This window comes from Berghia stephanieae, chromosome 5 (assembly GCF_034508935.2).
Source record: "Berghia stephanieae isolate SIO BIC M18660-M18661 chromosome 5, UCSD_Bste_1.3, whole genome shotgun sequence".
NCBI classification, from domain to species: domain Eukaryota; kingdom Metazoa; phylum Mollusca; class Gastropoda; order Nudibranchia; family Aeolidiidae; genus Berghia; species Berghia stephanieae.
This window is the reverse complement of record NC_088364.1, coordinates 7,048,287-7,065,782: the sequence shown is the minus strand read 5'-3', so window position 1 is coordinate 7,065,782 and position 17,496 is coordinate 7,048,287. Positions and strand designations below refer to the sequence as shown.

At 39.0% G+C, this 17,496-nt stretch overlaps 1 protein-coding gene across 1 annotated transcript in view; it reads left to right on the top strand.

The window, feature by feature from the left end:
- LOC144972334 (unconventional myosin-XV-like) overlaps positions 1–17,496 on the top strand; it is a gene marked incomplete in the record, with an annotated part of 202,492 nt that overhangs the window by 112,684 nt on the left and 72,312 nt on the right. The window contains 1 exon segment of the mRNA XM_078913430.1: positions 15,648–15,823. Coding sequence (XP_078769556.1) covers positions 15,648–15,823 — 176 coding nt within the window.

Below are 17,496 nucleotides of genomic sequence, written 5' to 3'. Positions count from 1 at the left end.
AATCGGCCCCGTTAGAGCCCCGATGCGCAATCTGTCTATTATGTCGGAATGAACTAAATGCTGAAAATTTAATTTATTGCCTTAAATATGAAACTTTAGGATAATTTCTCTTCGCTGTGGTGGAGAATAAACACAATGTCTGACATTGCATAAAACCCCAAGTTTGTATTTCACATTACATTCACTTTTCAAGGTCCGATTCATTCCGACACAACTCCGTTTTGAGACGATGGGTCATAAATGAAGTCCTTTGTCCTGCACTTCGACAAACCTCAGAGGCAATGATATTGGCCATTGCTGTCCAGTTCAGAGCAGCATAGCAAGGCACTGATTGGTGTGGTTTTATTATTATTATTCTTTTTGAAGACGTTAATCACGTGATCTACCGTCTGCAATTGACCCATTATTGTATTTTCATTTTATTTTTGAAACGTGCCCGTAATGACCAGAGGGACTACCTATTTAAATGTCGGCAAACTTTAAAATTGCTATGGCCATACATATAACATGCCTTCGCATACAGTTCAAAACATGTATTAGATCGGAAAATAGTTGGGATGATCTTCAGTAATGCCTTGATGGAAGACGTCTTAACAGTTTGGCCAGTAAATACGTCCTTCAAATATCGATCAATTAAAATGACCCAGCTTGTCAAAGTGGCCGAGTGGTTAATTAAGGCATTGCACTGTGATCCGGAAGGTTCCGGGTTCGAGCCCCGTTTCAGGCACTTTATTTTTTTTCCTTGGACAAGATTATTATTAATCCCCATTTTGCTCACTTGGTCAACAATGGTGATTCATGAATTTCCAGATTAAGACAGTATAGATAGTATGCGCTTGGATAAGAAGCTCACAACATTGCCATCCGGAAGTATAATGGATGAACACACAAAACTATGTGTAACCATTACCTTTTATAGTCTGGTTAATACAGTTTAGTGAGCATTACTCACAAACACGGATGGCAAAAAACAATAACAAAGGCCTGGGTGACGTCATCTTCGTTCTATCTATAGCAGGTAACGTGAACCAGTGGTTTGGGATCGCGTCTATTTGGGATATAAATAAAGCACATGTTTAATTAAACCGTGGAAATGCGCTATACACGTGCACATTTCCATTATGTTATCGTTGGCCTCATCCACCTCCACCGACCGCCTCTGACCCTATTAAAGACATTCGGTGTAGGGCGGCGATAGGACAGGTCTTACCGGTGTTTGGCCTGGCCCAGCTGTCTATGATTCTTGTAGTCTATGGCCCTCCCCCCTCCAACTCCCCCACCTTCATTTCCTCTCCCTTGCCCCCCTATCACGTGTCCTGTCCCCACCGTCCCCATCCTGACGGCTGACTCTATCCGTGATTGATGGCATCGCGGGAGTGGAGTGGAGTGGGAGGAGTAGGACTGTGTGTCCAGGCCTTGTTGTTGCTCTTTCCACCTGTACTTAGAGGTGTTTTGATGATGATGATGATGATGATGATGATGATGATGATGATGATGGTGATGATGATGATAGTCATGATAATGATGATGGTATTGATGATGACGACGATGATGATGATGATGATGATGATGATGATGATGATGATGATGATGATGATGATGATGATGAGGATGATGATGATAGTCATGATAATGATGATGGTGATGATGATGACGATGATGATGATGATGATGATGATGATGATGATGATGATGATGATGATGATGATGATGATGATGATGGTGATGATGATGATGATAGTCATGATGATGATGATGATGATGAGATGATGATGATGATGATGATGATGATGATGATGATAGTGATGTGATGATGATGATGATGATGATGATGATGATGATGATGATGATGATGATGATGATGATGATAATAGTATGATGATGATGATGATGATGATGATGAGAATGATGAGGATGATGATGATGATGATGATGTTGATGATGATGATGATGGCTTTTATTATTATAATTATTATTATTATTATTATTATTATTATTATTATTATTATTATTATTATTATTATTATTATTATTATTATTATTATTATTATTGTTGTAGTGGGGATAGTATTCAAGTCCTAGTAATACAAGTTTAATTAAATTAATGGATGAATGAATGAGTAGATAAAGAAAGATGGGTGAACATGTAGTTAATAAATATATCAAATGAATGAATTTCTATAAATAGGTAAATGAATACATGAATTAATGAATGGAAGGATATGCATTATAATAGATAAACAACTGTGTACAGAGATTTGATTTTAAATAAATAGATAATTATAGAAGGAATGATAAAAAAAAATTACGCCCTTCCTCGCGTCATCGTTAGATACCGTCACCTAGACATTCCATCAAGGACTACAGATAATCCATCAAACTTACGTCAGATGTCAACAGGAATCATCCTTGTTGTTCCAAGTGAGCAAATTGGGTATTAGAAATATTGCCCAATTAAAAAATACTGAAGCGGAGCTCGAACTCGGGACCTTCCGGGTTATATTACAATGCCTTAACCACTCGGCCAGCTCGTCTCATAGATAAATTAATGAACATACATACATGAAATATATTATTTGAAACATAACAAATGCACAAATACGTAAAAGAATCAACGATTGGATAATAAATAAATATGTAAATAATTGAATTGGTGAATGGGTGAACGGGCGAATGGATGGGGTGGGCAAGGATGGATGGACGACATGGAGTCATTTATAGAAACGTGTTATACCTGGATGGTTCTCTCAATACGGCTTGTGGGACTCATTCATACGTGTGTCCGGTTGGGGTGGAGAAGGGAAGAGGAGGAAGAGGAATCAGAGGGGGAGAGGAGGAGGAGGAGGAGGAGGAGAGAGATAGAGAGAGAGAGAGAGAGAGAGGGGGGGGGGGAGAGAAGAGAGAGAGAGAGAGGGGGGGGGGGGTGTTAGTGTGGTGGAGGGACAGAGAAGAGAAAGATAGGAGTGAGTGAGTGAGAGAGAGAGAGAGAGAGAAAGAAAGAAAGAGAGAGAGAGAGAGAGAGAGAGAGAGAGAGAGAGAGAGAGAAAAGAGAGAGAAAGGGTGTTAGTGTGATAGAGAGACAGATAAGAGAGAGATTGTGTTTTTGTGTGTATGTGTGTGTGTGTGTGTGTGTGTGTGTGTGAGAGAGAGAGAGAGAGAGAGAGAGAGAGAGAGAGAGAGAGAGAGAGAGAGAGAGGACATATTATGTTTTAAATATTATAATTATATGCATGTATGAATAACGAATCATGACACATAGTAACGCAAATTTGCGCTGATGTCACCCGTTTGGCCCTGTGGTCACATTCAAAGTAAATTTACTTTTATATCGTGTGTAAAACGGTCTATAGAGGAACTCGTACAAGGGCCCTTGACACCGTTGAGAAACCATCTCACGTTTGATGTCCTGTGAATGATGATAGAGGTTTTGGTAGAAGTACCACTTAGGTTGTCTTCAGCGGTGGCGATGATGATGGTAGGAATATAGGTGGTTATTGCTAGGTGACAAGTTGGTCGTAAAGGAAACGATTTAGGTAACAAGCGTTTTTCTGGGTGGGGTTCCCGACCTCCATCGTGGAGCTTCCAGAATTAGGAACCCATTTTCATCTTTGACGATGGCGGTCCTGCTCCCCTTGTCTAAAGCCTCGTCTTTTGTAAGAAGTATCGGGTTTAGGATTTTGTTTATGGACACTTATTGGTCGTCACTATTGATCTCTATACTCAAGTTAGCAGTTCATGGCCAAATAGACTAAGGCAGACCTGCCTAGCACTACGAAAAATTCGTAGAATTACGAATTACGAAATTCTGGCTCCAATTTCAGATCTTCATGATCACCTACCTCTAAGTCATTCAAACTTATTGAAAATAAAAGTTGATGCCAAGCTACAAAATTTCAAGGGATTTGAGTTGTTATTTAATCACATACCTGCCTTCTTGAAAAATTAAAAATTCGTAGTTTTCAGAAGTAAGAAATAGAAGTCACTATGATTAACTTTACAAAATGAAATTTACCCTTATCAGTATTAACTTTGCCTTCAAAACTCTGAATAGATGTTTTGTGGCATCGACGTTTTCTTTATAACACATTGTATTGAATCAAAAATGTCTATTTATTTATTTCTGCTGTTGAAACCAAAAATTAGTATTTTTACGAATTTTTCGTAGTAGTAGACAGGTATGTAATCATTGGGAGGTAAATTGTTGAGCTGTAAATTTAACGATAGGGAATGAGATTAGCGGAAGAGTAGCGTCCCTTGATTGGACGTCACCGGCGGAAAAGTTATTAGAGAGAGAACGTCATGTTGGTTGTGCGCATGCGTCTCTCGTCCTCGCTTCCGGTGAAAGCGGCATGAGACACTTCACCGAAAGCGAGGACGAGAGAGACGCATGCGCAAAACCATTTTGACGTTCTCTCTGTAAGGTGACGACCAATCAAGGGACGCTACTCTTCCGCTAATATCACTCCCCATAGCAACTACAATTTTAATCTCCTAAAAACTACGAATATTTTGATTTTCAAGTAGCCAGGTCTGGCTAAGGTAAGATACATTTATCGTCAGACATCTGAGAGACGAAAGACGACAATGTCAGCTCGATGTCGTAGGATGCTAATCGACGTGGTGGGGGATGGTACCACCACGTGTGTTTTTGTATTGATAAGAATGGTGGGGATGGGGATGATGATTATGATAATGATGATGATAGGAGCGATTTGTAGGTGTATGTGCTGTAGAAAATGGATATTTGTATCTGTATAATGGGATGGGAGAATAAAGGACGCATTGTGACGCATATGAACATAAAAGAGCTATGGAAATCTAGTTGGAAATATTCATAATAATGATGGCGATGTATTTTATATTACCTACCTATATGTATTTTAAAAGACGAAAGAACATTTTTATTTCTCGGCATCAATATTGGGGAGCAGAAGTCGTGACGTCACACATTTTCTCTTCCGGTTCAAAACTCATTGGAAGTGTGTATCCAGTTCTCCGGAGGACTAACAATGAATATATGTTACACATTGAATCATATGGTGGCCTAGATGTTATAGCAGCAGGATGTATAGGCATATTCTCATTATTACAAGGCGTACAAGAGCCAGGATATATAGGCATATTCTCATTATTACGAGGCCTAAAAGAGCCAGGATGTATAGGCATATTCTCATTATTACGAGGCATAAAAGAGCCAGGATGTATAGGCATATTCTCATTATTACGAGGCATAAAAGAGCCAGGATGTATAGGCATATTCTCATTATTACGAGGCGTAAAAGAGCCAGGATGGATAATATTTATTGACGACCGGCATTTATTTAGGCGAAACAATAAGACGCGAACAACTGCTGAAACTGAATATCATCTGCACAAGGTTTGTGTCCAGTCCTCCAAAGGACTGGTTTCACACTTCCAGGGAGATTGGAACCAGTATTGTGACATCACGCTATTGTCATGTTACCTATATGTCTAAGACGAAAAAAAAACAAAACTATTTTGAGATGCTCGGTACGAGAACTTCTAAAGACGCAAAGGGGAAATAAGCCAGTTTATGTGGCTGTTAGTCTAGGCCGAGGACAAAGGAGGGCTTTGTTTGATCACGTGACAGTGGCCTCCCTGAAGCAATTTGACATTGTCACTATGACAGTTGTCTTGTCACTTTTGGTCCATGTCTTACCTGGTAAACCATGCATTTCCGGGACTATATTTATCTATACTCTAGAGACAGTAAGAATGTTATGCTACTTAGAAGAAATAGTGTGTCTAGTGTGTATGTTTGTGTTTGTGTGTGTGTGTGTGTGTGTGTGTTGGGGGGGGGGGGGGGGGGTTAGAAGAGGAGGAGGAGGAGGGGAGGAGAAGTTGGATGAGGAGGAATAGGAGGAAGAGAGGAGGATGACGTGAAAAGAGAGAGAGAGAGAGAGAGAGAGAGAGAGAGAGAGAGAGAGAGAGAGGTGGTTAATATATGTATTGTCACTCCACCGAACTTGACGTCACTCAGCCCTTTGTTATTGTATTAGACAGCCATTTTAATAATTAGTCCTCACTAAATTCTATCAATCAGACTATAAACTAGTCACTACTATAAACGCTTAAGTTACACTTAGAGTTTTGTGAGTTGGTACGTTATACCCGGCTGGCGAATGTCGTGAGTATTTTGCCCAAGCACATAATATTACTAGAAAGTTCTCATCGACAGAACATGGTTCCATCACGTGAAAACGAGGGGGGAAAAACTTTTTATTTTTTGCCCGTTCTATTGTACAAAATAGAATAGGCCCAAAACCAACGCTTACAGATAAACAGGTCTGATATCCAAGCCCAATTATGGGCCTAGTTTAACATTATTTTAATGCACAATATTTTCCATCATTTAAAAAAAAATTCCATTACAAAAATGGCCCCACAAGGAATTGGGTTATCCGACCTGCAAATAAGCGCACGTCGGCCCAAACCCAAGAGCCTAATAATAAAATATGTAAAGTAAATCTCTACCATTCTTTCTACACCTTATGTGCCATTATCTTCATTATCTCCAAATCATACATGGCAGCAATAATGATACTCTAGTCTCCTGGGCTGTCGTTTTGGATAAGTTAACCCTTCGTATAACATAATAAAGAATGAGATTAGCGGAAGATAAGCGTCCCTTGATTGGACGTCACCGATTGAGAAGTTATTTGTAAACAAACGAACTAAAAGCCAAGCTCTCCAAATACAAAATTTATTATTCATATTTCTGTACAATCCATAGCGTTGATTATGATATGCATTTTTGTACAGAAATATGAATAATAAATTTTGTATTTGGAGCGCTTGGCTTGTAGTTGGTTTACAAATAACTTCTCCCCCGGTGACGTCCATTCAAGGGACGCTACTCTTCCGCTAATCTCATTCCCTATATATAAGATAAGATAAGATAAGATGAGATAAGATATATATATATATATATATATATATATATATATATATATTATATATATATATATAATATATATATAATATGACATATCACAGGAAAGGTTGTTTCGGTCAAAGGCCCTTAAACGCCCTGTGGAAAAAAAGGTTAAGGTAAAAAATTATCCGTTATGATCATAAGATATGGTCATCATTTACGACATGAGCAATCCAAAATATTTTTAAAATGAGCCTTTATATAGCGCAATATCCACAAAACGTGCTCAAAGCGCTTTACAAGGAGTCCCTAGCCAACAGCAACACTTGACATGTAGCACAGGACATGACGCCAGTTAGGTGATATTACAATTTTTTCGGACAGAGTCAACGTTGTTAAGGGTGAGGTTCTGATTTTACACCTGAGTACGGTGAGAGCACGTGAGCAAAGAGCCTTTTCCAAGGACTCAACTATTCGCCGAGCGAGGCTCGAACCAAGGACCTTCCGATCCGAAAGCGAGTGTCATACCACTGGACCACATAATAGCCGCACAATTAAAAACTTATTCATCAAAAACACTTTTTAAGTTATGGTGGTCCCTGTCAATCAAGTGATTTATACTATTGGAGTCTTTGGTTATAACTTTTATAAATAGTATGCGCTTGGCTAAGAAGCTCAAAACATTGCCATCCGGAAGTATGACGGACCAACACACAAAATTGTGTCTATCCATGAGCGTTTATAGTCAGGTTAATACAGTTCAGTGAGCATTACTCATAAACGCGGATGGCAAAAAAAAAAAAACAATAACAAAGACCTGAGTGACGTCATCTTCGAACTATCTATACATAGACGGTGGTTCGAGATTTACTGGAAGAGTGACCTCTTATATGTGACCCATTGTCTGAAAACAGTTTTATGTCAAGATGATTTGAACCACCAAAAGTGAATCCTGAATTAAAATAAGAAATATAAACTATGAGTTGATTTTTTTATTTCGATTTTATTCTCCATCATAGTAAATAGAAACATAATAATAGTAATAATAATAATAATAATAATAATAATAATAATAATAATAATAATAATAATAATAATAATAATAATAATAATAATGATAAAATAATAATAATAATAATAATAATAATAATAATAATAATAATAATAATAATAATAATAATAATAACTCTTTATTGTCCTAAAAAAAGTGGCAATTTGTCATTTGGTTACACATTTATAACAACACAATATTGACATAGACACACTCACACAGATGCACACTAGTAACATCGTAGTCATCGAAAAAAAAAATAAAGAAAATACAGCATCAACAACAACAACAACTCCCTAAGTTTCACATTCGTGGCTATGAATTCAATTTCCAGCATTTTAATCATCCCAACTTAATACCTCTTTGAGACGGTGGGTCACTTATTTAATTGCATCCCCCATGCGTTGCGACAACTGTGATGTCCGTATAACATTGCTGTCACTGCACTCTGTATTTGCGACAACGGTATTCTATTTTTAGCCTATCATTTGAAAGAAATTCCAATCTCCCTGTTAACCCGTTAACTACTGTACTCTAGAAAACAGGTATTTAAAATTTTGGCCAGAAAACTCGTCCTTCAAATATCGATCGGTTTAAAAACACCCTTGTCTTGGCAAAAAACTCTCAAACCTGGGACTCGCGAAGTCTTAATTAAAGTCCCAGGGTTGAGAGTTTTGCCAAGCTGAAAGTAATTTAAATCGATCAATATTTATAGATAGTATGCACATGGCTAAGAAATTCACAACATTGCCATCCTGGAGTAAAACGGACCAACACACAAAACTGTGTGTAACCATGATCGTTTATAATCTGGTCAATACAGTTTAGTGAGAATTACTCATAAACGCGGATGGCAAAAAAACAATGACAAAGGGGGGAGTGACGTCATCTTCGAACTTTCTATAGGACGAGTTTTCTGGCCAAATTTTTAGATAAGTATCTCTCCAAAGTACGACAGTTAACTGAATAAATGCTTATGAGTAAGATTTAAAAAAAAATATTGTATTTTCAAGGGCCGCGTCATTTCAGTTGTTAGAGCATGACATGTCGGTGTTTGAACTCACGGTCTCCAAGAAACTACTAATTTTTAAATTGAGCTTTATAAAGCGCAATATCCACTAAATGTGCTCAGAGCGCTTTACAAGGGGTCCCTGGTCAACAGCAACATTTAACACGTAGGACGGGACATGCCGCCTGTTAGGCGATATTACAATTTTTCGGACAAAGACAACGCTGTTAACGGCTAGGTACTCATTTTACACCTGAGTACGGTGAGAGAAAGTGATTAAAGAGCCTTTTCCAAGGACTCAACTATGCGCCGAGCGCGATGCTCGAACCCAGGACCTTCCGATCCGAAAGCGAATGTCATATCACAAGACCACATAGCCGCACAACTATTCCAAATCTTATGCTATAACCGGGCATCTTACCTAGTAAGCAGTCAACAAAAATCTAGAGGTGCCTACATGAGTCAATAAAAGGTATAGTGAATTAAAGGGGGTAAAAATGAATCTTATAAAAGATACAACACAAAGTAAATGACGTTTCGGCCTTCGCCTTCTTAGGTACGTAAGCAGTAAACAAATAACTGAATACGCGAATGATTTATAGCGCAGATTATAAGATGTTTAAGAAAGTATGTTTTCGCGTGCGCATGGCTCTTTGTACGTCTTTTGCATGTCTTGGTTTATGCATGTATCAGCATATGATAGTGTGTTTGTCTTACGTTTTGAGAATGGTATGTGTTTCTATATCTAATAAAAAATATTGTTATGTCCAACATAACCCCCCCCCCCCACACACACACACACACCCACACACACATACACTACACACACACACACATACACACACGCAGAGGAATAGAGAACCATTCGTCATCCCGGACAAGTCCATCATACCTGACAGATGGACTTTATAGGGAATGCAGGCCGAATTAGGGGGGTGGGGGTGGGGGGGGGGGGGGTGACACGATATATTCATAATCATAATACCTTCGGACGTGTCTACACGTACTGTACTGTACGACTGTGGTTGGAATAACTAAGATATTTCATTTTGGATTTACTTCATTCGGGATTATTTTAAATATTATGTTTGTGTTTTGGCCGTTTATGATATTTGTGTAGGCACTTATAATCGAAAACAACCAAGCATAAATTAATATTATAAGTTTATTCCAGGAAACAGATTTCGAAAATTGACAATGCTTTGATCTCAGCTTCAGACGTTGATGCTCTTATCTCGTCTTACTTTGGGCACATCATAATGTGACGCATCCTTGATTGCTTTAATTGTTGTTAATTATAGTCTATGTTGTTGATTCTATTGATTCAAATTAACAAGGATTACAAGCGATGATTGTTATAATCTAAAGCAATTTATCAATTACCCGCCGTGGTCAGCGTGAGTTCATAGCCAATATTCCGAATATTTCCGGCGTGCAGCTACCATCCAAACCTTGACCATAGCCGATGAAATGATAATCTTGCAACTGGAATAATATTTTTATAAATTGAATTCAAAACTGTGTTTTATCAAGCAAATGTAAATACAAGTTTGTTGAAGAGAAAATACTTTTAAGTGAGTCGCAATTTTGATTTGTTACCTATTTTCAAAAGGACATTGAGATTCAAACCCTTTAAAAAAAAAACCCCAAAAGCAAACATGTCCGTGAACATTGATTCACGTCAATTCTGAAGTAATGTAATTCATATTAAAGAATGATTTTCACGTTGAAGTGACGTTATGTCAAGAGACCTGAACGTTCTTTTATTTTTTAAAACTTGGAGTGAAAATAAGATCTGAATATTGGACTGATTTTGTCATTCAAGAGAACATAATATCAATATGGGAGATAAAGACGACGTCATTCTAGAAGGAAACTGTACGAGGATAAATGTGAGACCTTCCTCTGCAGCAACACAATTTCCTCAGAGACGCAACAGTAGCGTGACGACAATATCTATCAATTCTGTATCCGACTTATCCAAATATTTTTCGGGAAGTAAGAGGCTTGATCGTGGTGAAAACCAAATCGTCAATCAGCAACATCCTCAGCAACATCAAAACCAAAATAAAATACATCAAAGGCTGCCACGTCAGGAGGAACACGATCAGAGACAAGTTGTTTTCACTCGTTTACCACCTTTAAAAACAACCACTCGAATTTTATCTCCTCTATTTTTAAGACGCAAGGAAAAGAACAAAGACACTCAATTTAGAGACAGCAGTCTCTCACAAGGAGATTGGACCCAGACAACGCTGGAAGATAAACCTTCAAGATTGACTGAATTGTCTCATAGTCGCCAAAGGAAGCCAGATTTGGACAACACGCACCAGCACCAGGTAGACAGCATCAAATGTGGCAATGAAACAGCCAATTTTATAGGTCGTAGAAGCAGTGGCGGTTTCAACTCCTCAAAGGGTGAGGCCAGATATGACGTCATGAAATCAACATGTAAAAACTGTGGAAGCCATGAGCTGAATCGTCAACCGCCGAGGGTGAATGATAACAGACTGATATCGCAGTATGATAATGTTGAAGACAGTTTTAATGACGAAGAACTGTATAAAGACGACAGATTTATGTTTGATGAGAATGAGGACGAAGTTTTTGTTGATGAACAATACGACCAGATCACAAGAAATACTAATCTGAGATATGAGAGGGGCTTGGTAAATAGAAATATTCGTCATTTTCAAAACCGCCAAGAGAAACATGCCGTGAAATCTCCTTCAGTCAGAAAAATACCGAAAAGAATATCTAAGGAAAGAAGTGTCTCCGACAGCGTGTCAAATACAACACCAATCACGTCCCCACTGTCGCCAAACTACAGTCACGAATACGATTCCAATATGGATAACTGTGACAATTTTAAGAATATTTCACAGCTGACGTCACCAACCAACCCTCAACCGAGTCAATCCGTTCCGACGTCCAACTTGGCGAACAACAACATATCAAGTGCGCCTGCTGTTGTACCGATAGTGTCCAACAAACTTGACTCCATGAATTCGATGTCACCATTGAATATGGCATTTCCTATTTTTAACCCTCTCAGTCCCCTAACAACAAACATTAACCCTCTATCAATGGGTTTGTTACCACCATCCTGCTACAATTACCCCCCTTATATTTTCCCGACAAATTCATCTTATATTTCGCCCCCAAACAACGGCCTTTACTATAACATGCAATTCCCAGCAAATTATGTCAATCAAGCAGCCATTTCATCAAACAACGAAGTTAATGCTTCTTCACAGGGAAATTTGATCAACCAATCAGACCATCAGACGCAAACGGTTCATTCATTACAAAATGGAGCTGATCAGGAGAGTCAAGAAGCACCGGCTATGACTCACCTTGGTGAATCAAAGAACTCTATTTGTATTGATGGAAACAGAAACAACATTAATGACAACATGCAGTCTGCAGAAAATAACGAAACTCGAAATGTAGTCGGCAAAGGCAGTAACGAAGAGCCAAAGGCTAATGTCATGCATCAAACTTCTGAAAACAATACAAAAGTCAATGGAATAACTTCACTGGATGACAACTCTCTTGAATTAATTTCCAATCAGCAATCAGAACATACTTTGTCAAACAGTAGAATTATCAAGGACCCCTTACATCAGAATGACGATACGAATACATCTCCTAAAACTACTACAAGGCATTACATTTTAGATTCTGGATTCGCTCAAAACACAACTGTTTCAGAAGCACACGATGCTCAGCGTGCAACTCTGAAAGTTGAAGGCAACAAACTGATTATTGACAACAGTCCTCAGACCATTTCATCTCCCACTCTACCATCTCCTTCAATTGACTATACATCCCCTCCTTCAACCCCACTTGATATCCCTGATAAAAACTCAAATCTCTCTCAAGCACCTATTTACCAATTGCACGACCTTGACCCAATTGAGGAGGGATCCTTAGTATTCTACAGAGGACATCCACAACTCCTCAAGTCAATTTCTGAGTCGGAAATTAGTACACATCCGGAACTGACCTCATTATCGAGTCATCCAGGTCCCGCATGGAACTCGAATTTTACCGGGTCCTTGGGAAGTTTGGTTGACGATAATTCTTCAATATCCTCAAAGAATCGTTCAGACATTTCCACTGTGACCCTTGTTCCTTCTTTCAAAGACTTACCCGGTGCAGAGTCGTCGAGATTTGTTTACTACACAGGGCTAGGACATTACACAACAAGCACAAAGTCAATCAATAACATCATATCATACACAAGACCATTACTCTAGAAAGACGAAAGGATGGAATAAAGAACACAGAAAACCCCAAGGCAAAGCTCATTCTTTTTGCGGAGACATGGCAGAATATCACGAATACGGCTGCCCGGGAATGATTTTGAGTCATAAAAGAATCAATAATAACAACTCATATGATACTGGAAGTGTATCAAAATTCTCTACATTGTCCCGTTTCTTCTCCAAGCTAAACTTGGGTAAAAAGCGACCCAAACATAACTTTGACCAGCATACGCCTTCCAACAGATCTGTCCATTCGGAGTATTGCTACAATCCGAACTATAACCGCCATCAGTTGTATGGTTACAGTTCTTCAAATAATCCTTACAGTCATCGAAATCACCCACCACAGATCGTGGACGACGAGGAACGGGGTGAGGAACAAAACTTTTTCATGTATAACCTTGATGGATGGAACAATTTTGCCAGCTATACGACTAGAGCAGTTGGAGGGGGAGCAAGAAGAGGTGGAGGAGGAAGAGGAGGAGGAACTGGAGGAGCCCCCTCCGTCAAATCCTACCACACAGTTATGTTCTGTACCAGCATTGAATACGACTATGATCAAAATGTACGTTTCGGGAAGTTACTCAGCAAATATGAAACTTTGGCTCAAAACTCATTCAAACCAACAAACAACAGTCGTCTAGTAAATGACAGCGATCGTCATGCCTTGTCCTTCCAAGAACAATACCAAAATAATGATTTCTCTCTTGAAGTAAAACCGAGCAATCCGTCGGGCTTTTTGAATGAGATTCCTAAATATTTAAAGTGTGTTGACGTTTCAATTTGCTCCGGCAGTTTTCAGTCGCCTCAATGTCACGTTAATCATGAAAATGGTGCTATGGGTAACAATTCCGGTAGGATTTGTGTTTCGTCAGTGGTGTTAAGTAACAACGTGTTTACGAGGTCTTGCACGGGTTCTGAACCAGAAGAGGAAGATGACATTGACAATGGTCTAAAATTACAGGCAAGTTTCCACAAATTATATGACCCATAGAGTCAAACTGGTATTATGTAGGTGTGAGCTATCTCTGTCAGATTGAATCTTAATTTAGATTATAAAATATTAGTGAAATAAGTGTTTGTTACTTAGAGAACTTCAGAGAACTTTACTTAAAAAACATACTCAAGGTATCAACTAATATTTGAACAAATGTCTTTTATTAGACTAACCCAGTGATAATAATGTGAAAAATACGTGAGCTCAAGGGAAAAAAAGGATCGGTATGCTCGAATACTTCTTTGCTAATACGTAATCACATATGTCCCCACATTCTGTCAAAACTAGTCTTTGGCATTATTTTATATTGTCCTCGTAATATATGCTTTGTTATCAATGCTATTGAACACCCAAAACCGATTCATTGAATGTTTGTTTATTGATAGACTGTATTATAATACTTTGGGTGCAACGCATAGCCATCGTGCATACATGTTGACTAGCCGGAGCTGTAGGGCCTCCGTATTCTAAAGACGTTTCATAAATGTTTGACAACGCTTGGTATTATACAATGTTACAGAGCAACTCCATGCATTACTGTGTCAAAACGTGATGAATAGGACTTGAGGGCCACTCATTCTGGCTGTTAATCATGTACTTAAGATAGCTACAATCCTATTGATGCTATGTGTTTAGGTAAAAATACTCACAACATCCGTCAGCGAAATCAAACGTACCAACACACAAAACTGTGTATAAACCTTTAACGTGTCTAAATACAATAACAAAGAGCTTGGTGACGTCATGTTCGTTCCTTCTACAATAATCTTGTCGGGTATACGTTGCTTGGGTCTAACGAAACACATGGGATAAATGTGACCCATGGCCTCAAAACGGTATTATGTCGGGATGGTCTAGATGTCGGAAAGTGATTTTATCGTTAAAATGACCCTGGATACTCGATTTCAGTTTGTGTTTAACCAGTTAACTGACTGCCGTAATATGGAAAGACGCGCATTTAAAAATATTTCTTCAAAAACTATCAAACCTGGGATTTCGCGAAGTTAGAAATAAGGATTAACATAGATCTATTTTACACAGTACATATCTCTTATTGTTTTGTGCCAGCTTAGTTACAATATAAACTGAAACCTTACACACTATCACATCTTCAGCTTCATACATTCCGTAAATAACGTAATCTGGCCGTTATAAGAATCATACCAACGACATGAAAAAACTGAACCTGGAGGAAGATGATGCTATGATGATGATGCTTGGAGATGTGGCATTCGTTATGGCAACCCTGCAAAATGCGGGATTAGCTGAAAGAAGAAGATGCATCATACCAACACACAGAACTGTAACCTTTAACGTCTGTGGTATTTTATATGGAATTTAGTGAGAACTAATCACTTAACTGGCTGAATCATGTCATATTCATTCATTCTATTGTTAACATCGATATATATATATTTTTTCAGGTGTTCATGAAAGAGAACTTTGAGATGCAGCTGGACGTGGCCGCCCGTCGCATCCAGAGCAGGGCGGCCATCCGACTTCAGACGTTCATCAGGATGTTCTTGGTCTACAGGAAACACCAGATGATGAGGAAGAGTACGCAGAGGATACAGAAGATGATAAGGATGAGGAAGGCCAGGTGAGTGGAAGAGAGACCTTGGCGTCTCTAACTTGCCACCTTGGCGCCTCTAACTTGCCACCTTGGCGTCTCTAACTTGCCACCCTGGCGTCTTTAACTTGCCACCTTGGCGCCTCTAACTTGCCACCTTGGCGCCTCTAACTTGCCACCTGCCGCCTCTAACTTGCCACCTTGGCGTCTCTAACTTGCCACCTTGGCGTCTCTAACTTGCCACCTTGGCGCCTCTAACTTGCCACCTTGGCGTCTCTAACTTGCCACCTTGGCGTCTCCAACTTGCCACCTTGGCGTCTCTAACTTCCGAGGACGAGAGACGCATGCGCACAACCAACATGACGCTCTCTCTCTAATAACTTTTCCGCCGGTGACGTCACAGACTATAGGTGACGTCCAATCAAGGGACGCTACTCTTCCGCTAATCTCATTCCCTATTTGGGTCCTTGGACACATTAGATAAATAATAACGTTATGTAGGTCCATCTAAAACACTATCACATTCCAAATCTTACATAGTGATATTTCTATAAGTCACCTTTATTCTTTTACCCGGCGGCTTGAGAGGATACTTAATATGTGTTCCATCGCCTCAAATCAGTATTATATCTCATGACGAAAATGGAATTTAACTCGTTAACTGTCGTACTCTGGAAAGACACGTATACAAAAATTTGGCCAGAAAACTCGTCCTTCAAATTATCGATCGATTTACATGACCTTCATCTTGGCATAAACTCTCAAACCTGGGACTTCGCAAATTATTTCGTAAATCCCAGGTTTGAGAGGGTTTTTTTTTGTTGCCAAGATGAGGGTCATTTGATTGATCGATATTTGAAGGACGAGTTTTTTGGCTAAATTTATAAATACGTGTTTTTCCAGAGTGCGACTGTTAACCGGTTTACGTTAGAATAATCTGGTCAACAGCAACACATAACGTATAGAACTAGACTGTTAGGCGATATTACAATTTTTTTCCGACAGAGACAACGCTGTTAACGGTCAGGTACTCATTTTACACCCCGTGTTCGATGAGAGGATGTGAGTTAAGAGCCTTTTCCATGGACTCAGCTATGCGCCTAGCGAGTCTCGAACCCAGGACTTTCCGATCCGAAAGCGAGTGTCATACCACTAGACCACACAGCTGCACTGTACATAGGAGTAATAGCAAATAAGAAATAAGAAAAATAATAAGAATCCCAATCATGTTTTGTTTATATATATATATACATATATATATATATATATATATATATATATATATATATATATATATATATATATATATATATATAATTGAAACGTCACTAGTCATCAAAGCACCATCCTGTCTACCTATTAACTTGACTTGACTTATTGCCGATCGTCTACTAATCCTCGGACTGGGACGCTTTGGCAGCTTCTCTGATTTGTTGAGTGAGTTCTTTCCACTGATGACGGTCTGGTTCGATGGATCTCGGGTGTTCGAAATCCTTTTCGCATCTCAGTTCTTCTGAGTCATCTAGGCGCTTGAGGTCTTTGTTTATCGTTGTGTATATGAGAGTTACAGGTCTGCCGTTGTGATTGTGTATCTACCCTGTGCGGCTATGTGGTCTTGTGGTATGACACTCGCTTTCGGATCGGAAGGTCCTGGGTTCGAGCCTCGCGCTCGGCGCATAGTTGAGTCCTTGGAAAAGGCTCTT